This window comes from Crocodylus porosus, unplaced genomic scaffold (genome assembly GCF_001723895.1).
Source record: "Crocodylus porosus isolate Cpor-Errol unplaced genomic scaffold, CroPor_comp1, whole genome shotgun sequence".
NCBI classification, from domain to species: Eukaryota; Metazoa; Chordata; order Crocodylia; family Crocodylidae; genus Crocodylus; species Crocodylus porosus.
In genome coordinates, this window is record NW_017728913.1 from 22,693,699 (window position 1) to 22,699,921 (window position 6,223).

At 49.9% G+C, this 6,223-nt stretch overlaps 1 protein-coding gene across 1 annotated transcript in view; it reads left to right on the top strand.

Annotated features, from left to right (window-relative positions):
• Positions 1 to 6,223, top strand: part of ANXA10 (annexin A10) — a 58,880-nt gene that overhangs the window by 21,441 nt on the left and 31,216 nt on the right. Inside the window, exon 3 of the mRNA XM_019534591.1 lies at positions 4,185 to 4,279. Within this exon, the coding sequence (XP_019390136.1) occupies positions 4,185 to 4,279 (95 nt within the window). The remainder of the gene's footprint in view (positions 1 to 4,184; positions 4,280 to 6,223) is intronic.

Genomic DNA, 6,223 nt, shown 5'->3' on the forward strand with positions numbered 1-6,223 from the left:
ACAAATGTGGCCTTTGATAATTCAAAGACCTTCCCCAGGATAGAAGTGAGGTTGACTGGCCTGTAGTTGCCAGGCTCTTCCTTCCTCCCCTTCTTGAAAATAGGAACCACATTGGCCCTTTTCCAGTCCTCAGGGACTTGGCCCGAGCACCAGGAGTCCTCAAACAGCTGTGTCAATGGCTCCGCAATGACACCAGCTAATTCCCTCAGCACCCGCGGATGAAGGTCATCCGGGCCCGCCTACTTGGATACATCTAAGCCCTCCAGGTAATCCTTAACTACGTCTGAACTAACAGTCGGGGGACTCGCATCCTTCCTGGGCCTCTCTACACTATCACCCAAGAGCACCCCATTGTCAGCGGACAGGAACACGGAGGCAAACAACTTGTTAAAGAGTTCTGCCTTCTCTCGCGTGTCCATCACCAACTGCCCTGCCCTGCCCTGCCTTGTAGGGGTCCAATGTTACCCCAAGACCCCTTCTTGCTACCTATATACTTGACGAAGGACTTTTTGTTATCCTTAATCCCAGAAGCTAATCTAAGCTCCAGTGCTGCTTTAGCCTCCTTTATCAAATCCCTACAAGCTCGGATCAGGGAGGTGTACTCCTCCTTTGTCCCTGTCCCCTGCTTCCACCACTAGTACACTTTTTTCTTTGCCCTCAGGCCAGCCTGGATATCCACACTCAGCCATGAAGGTTTCTTGGACCCTTTTCCCGCCTTCCTGCGCAGTGGAATTGCGTCCTGCTGCGCCCCAAGGATCGCCTCCTTGAGGAAGGACCACCTTTCCTGGACCCCCATACTAGCTACCCCCTGGGCTCCAAGTGCCTCCCTGACTACTGCCCTAAGCACATCGAAGTTGGCTTTCCTAAAGTCAAGCACTTGCGCTGTGCTATTTACTCTCCCCACCTTTCTCTGAATAGCAAACTGGATCATTTCATGATCACTGTCCCCTAGCTTCTCTTTTACTAGCACCTCCCCCACCAGGTTGTCCCCAGAGGCTAACACCAGATCCAGTATGGCGTTTTCCCTAGTGGGCCGGATGAGTACCTCCTGCATGAGGTGTAGGTCCTGTACGCACGTCAGGAAACTTTTTGAGTGGCTAGACCTGGCCGACTGCTCCTCCCAGTTGATGTCAGGGTAATTCATATCACCCATGACCACAACATCCTTTGCATGCACAGCCTCCCCAAGCTACCTAGAAAATTCCAGATCCAGCTCTTCCTCCTGATGTGGTGGCCTGTAGTAAACCCCTACCCCAGATCCCTCTCCCCCCACCCTCCTTGAAGTTTGACCCACAGGGTCTCAGTTAAGCCTTCCTCTGGTCCTATTTGGAAGGTAGAACTGGTATACTGTTCCCTAACATAGAGTGCAACCCCTCCACCTTTTTTCCCCTTCCTATCTCTTCTAAACAACCTATAGCCCTCTATGTCTAATGCCCAGTCAAATGTTTCATCCTACCATGTCTCCACTAGGACAACCAAGTCGATTTTACTACTTGCAAGCAGAAGAGCAAGCTCCTCCTGCCTGTTCCCATGCTCCTTGCATTAGTGAAGATACACCTTAATCCCCCCGTGGGAGCCCTGGGCACCCCCACTACCTGAGAGACAACCACTCCCTTGGTATATATCTGAGCTCTTACCTGAGCAGGTCCTACACCTTGTTGAGTTTTTTCTTGCTCCTGTTGATCCCCATCCTCTGACAAACTTAGTTTAAAGCCCGCCGGAGGAGGTCAACTAGCCTGTAAGAAAACAAATTCTTACCTTTGGGGGAGAGATGGAGACCATCACGCCCCAGGATGCCCTCTGATCTGAAGTGCAGGTCATGGTCCAGGAAGTCAAATCTGGCGTGATGACACCAACTCCGGAGGCGCCGGTTCACCTCACAGATGCAGGCTTTCTGCCACTGACAGCATCCACTAACCAGGAGGAGGGACAAAAAGACCACCTGGGCCCCCAACTCTCTAAGCTTGGCCCCCAGAGCCCTGTAGTCATCCATGATCTGTCCGGACTACTCCAGGCCACATCATTGGTTCCCACATGGATGAGGACCATAGGATAGTAGTCGGAAGGCTGGATGAGATCAGTGAACTTCCCTGTGATGTCCCCAATCTTGGCTCCTGGGAGATGGTACACTTCTCTCACATTGGGGTCTGCGTGGTGGATGGGTCCCTCCATTCTTCTTAGGGGGCAATCCCCTATGACGATGACCTGACGTCTTTTCCTCTGGGTCACTGGATGATGCTCAGTTGGTACAGATGATGGCTTGCTGGATGAGGGTGTGGCTTCCTTCCTTCCTTCTTCCTCATGCCCAGTCTCCTCCAGTGCTGCCAGAGCCACATACCTGTTCCCCAGTTGTACTGGGGTGACATTTGATGCAGCTACATGCCACTTGCGATGCCGCCTGGCCCTGGAGGTGACTGTCCTCCATTCACCTCCTGCAGACTCCTGGGTGGTGACAGCCTTGGGGGACGGGCCCTGCAGAGAGAGAAAGTACCTATCAATCTCGTCCTCCAGGGCCCTGATCCCCCACAGCCTGCTCACTTCCACCTGGAGCTCTCTCACCTGCCTCTCCAGTGCTGCAATCCTGGCACAGGTGGGACAGGTGAGAGAAGCCCCTGCCTCCGCATCCCCCCCCGGCCCCAGGATTGAAAATGTAATGTAATCTAAGGACCTAAATCACCATTCATAAATTAGTATTTCAAAAAAACTCTCTGTCTTATTTTACACCAGGGATGGACAATTATTTGGCCTGGAGAGCCACTTAAGGAGTTTCAGTGGGCTGTGGGGAGGGGGGTAGATGCTGGCCCAACCTGATGTTGGGCAGGGAGGGGCTGCTGATCCAGTTCAGCATGGCAGGTAGTGCTGACCCAGGCTAGCATGTCAGGGAGTTTGCTGACATGGCCTGGTGGGGGGGCTGCCAAACTGGCCCAACATGGTGGGGGGACAATTGGTCCTATCTGATTCTGGGCTGTCCACCTCACACCCACTGCCAGGGGTGTCAGCACATGGGGTCTCAATAGAGACTGGACCAGGACCTTCACAGGCAAGGCATGCTCAGCTGGGAAGTTGGGATAGGGCTGCAGGCAGGTGGGGAGCAGTATCTGGGAACAGAATGGGGGGGGCAGGACCAGGATCACAGGGCAGTGACAGTATGGGGCTGGGGCCCAGGGCAGAGTCATAATCCACTCCACGCATGTGCCTGTAACAGGAACCAGTTCTGCAGGCAAGGATGTGTGGGAAGTAGGTTGTACCTTTGCCCCAGGTCCTGGCCCCACGCTGTCACTACCCTGTGATCCTGGCCCCAATCTAAGCCCAGTGCCTGCCTGCCCACCCATCCTGCTCCTGGACACCACTCCCTATATGCCTATGGCCCCACCCCATCCCCCTGTCTGAGTACGTCCTGCCCCCAAGGATCCCAGGACAGTCTCCACGGAGATCCCACCTGCCCACCATTTCCAACCAGTGCCCCCAGTGGTGCATGTTGGGCAGACTGGCAGCTGGGCAGAGTGAGCCACCACCAAAGGGGCTGCTGGGAAGCCCAGTCCAGCTGCCACACTGCTCTTGCCCTGCCATACATCCAGGGGCAGTGGGACCAACCACATGCATCACAGCCTAAGCTGCCTCTTGCACCTGGGCCAGGTGGGGACAAGGGACCGACCATAAAATCCCTTGGAGGGCCAGATCCAGCCTGTTGGACATATTCTGCCCACCCTTTTTTTATACAGTCTTTCTGAGCACATGTATTCTTCAAATGTTCATCTAATGGCCAGATTGTAAACAACCATTCCAATAACAGAGGTTACTAACATAAACATGACAATTTAATCAGCATCAGGCGGCCACACAAACACGACCTCCCAGGCCCAGCTATAAATTCAACCTATTTTTCATTAGCTGGAAGCTTTTATCTATTTTACTGATGCTTTCAAGTTTATTGTCCTTGAGAGATTTGGTAATCTATCCAACAATAATACAGAATTACTTGACTATTCACCAGTGGTACACTGGCAAATGAAAGATACAGAAACATGGTAAATATTATTGATGTTCACAAATACCAATGTAATATTACTCTGAATTAGGTTCTTCAAGAAATATGATGAATACATTCAAAATAAATATGGTATCTTGCATCCCACTGACCAAAAAGGGTATAATCTAGAAATTTTCTCTGGTTTCCTTTCCAGGTTGTGAAAAGGATATGTTGATTGATATTCTAACGCAGCGTTGCAATGCACAAAGACTTATGATTGCAGAGGCTTACAGAAACATGTATGGGAGGGTATGTATTTGAACTTTTTTGCACTTGTAACCGTGCTATACATATTGGTGTTTTCTTCAGGTCATTTCCTGAAACTAAATTTCAGCCATACAAATGTATTGCCACAGGACAGACACTGCACAAACCAGGACACAATCATTTCATTCATAGAACAATTAATACAACTAATGATTTTATATCATCATTTGCCACCCATATGGTAGTAGAATTTAAACACCCTTGTTCAGACATAAAGAACAAAGAATGAAGTAAGATGGAAAGTTTTTTTTCCCATTGTTCATACACTTTGTTCCTCAATAACACTGCACACAGTTTTAGGAATTATTTCTGTTTCTTGCTCTGCCATTGACCCAAACCACTCAAATACATTTTTTGTGCTGTATCATATTTTTCAGGTAGTCTTTGGAAGCATGTAAATAGAAAGGAGTATGGCCCATTGTATAAAGTATCAGGTTTGTTCTTACAGCCATGGGCAACTGGATCCTCTTGAGTCTGGGGGGCACATGTCCCCCTAGCAACCAGTCAGCAACCAGAGGGGGGGGGTCCCCTTGTGGCCAATCGCATAGACAGAGGGGTTCTCCCATGGCCAATCTCACTCACCAAAAAGTGGCTGTAGCACTTCAGGAGGGGCCGTGGGACTTCCAGAAGTGGCTGCAGCTGCTGCTTCTAGCAGCCCCACTCCCCGGCCAGCGCTCATGCACCACCTGGGAGCATGGTTGCTTCACCTGGTGGCCCTGCTCCCTGGCCAATGCTCACGGGGGGAGGCACCAGCACTCCCACCTGCCACCCCTGTCTGTTGCCTAAGAGACAAATGCGATCATCAGGGGGTACACCAGTGCTCTCAGGGGGTGCACGTATACCCCTGTGCACCCCCTACACATCACCACTGCTTACAGATGCCATATATTCTCTTGCCTCCATTCTGCCACTGACTAATTTTGTGATGTCCAGGCATTTCACTTAAGCTGCCTGTGCCTCAAGTCATTATCTATACTCTGGAAATAATCACTGTCTGAAAAAGGTATGAGGATGTTTAATTATTTCATGTACAGTGCTACAGAATTTGAGACATATCAAAGTTCTCACTTTCAGAAATGATGTGACCATCACCAGTATCTACACTGTCATATGAGTTTTCTTATCATGTATGAGAGCCAGAAGCTTGGTAGCTTAGAATACCGGCCAAATACTGTATTTACTCACATATCACATGCACCTTTTAACCCCAAATCAGCCTCCATTACATAATTAGGGTCTTAAACTAAGGGGCTGATGCTGTAGTCAGAATACAAGTACCCTGCTATGATTCCTGCTCCACATTGCAGCAGCAGTAGCATTGCCATTCAGGCATCTGAAGGAATGAGTTACCCTAATGGCTCATTGCTCTTCACTCCACAGACATTAATTATTGTCTCTCCTTTTTAGAAGTCTTGGTTTTCCACTAATCAGGCTAACCTTTCTTAGGGTTATTTTGATGCCCACTAGTTGCTTTTGATCTCCCTTCTCCTATTTCACTGCTCTAGAAATTCTTTAACTCTTTTCAAAATCATAGATCCACCCATGCAAACCAGTATTCAGCAACGGCTAGTGTTTCAGGCCGTGTATAGATGAAACAACAGGCATGTGTGCACGACACTTTAAAACGGGTAAAATACTTTTGCATTGCTTTAATGGTGTTGGTGTTTGCATGCCTCAGCAGCATATTGCACATTAATTCCAGCTGATCTAGGAAATTCGGCAGTGTAATGCACCTTTAATGACTTGGAGCACAGCAAACTAAAACTCCTCTGAGGAGTTCCCAGTGCTTCCCTCCATGGCTGCAGTGCCCCCTGGGACCGCCCAAGTTGGGTGCCTGAGGGCAGGTGCTGTTTTTGGGGGGTGGGCTGCCACTGCTGTAAAGGGAAGCACCAACCCCCCCCCCACAACCCAGGGACTGCTCCGCCC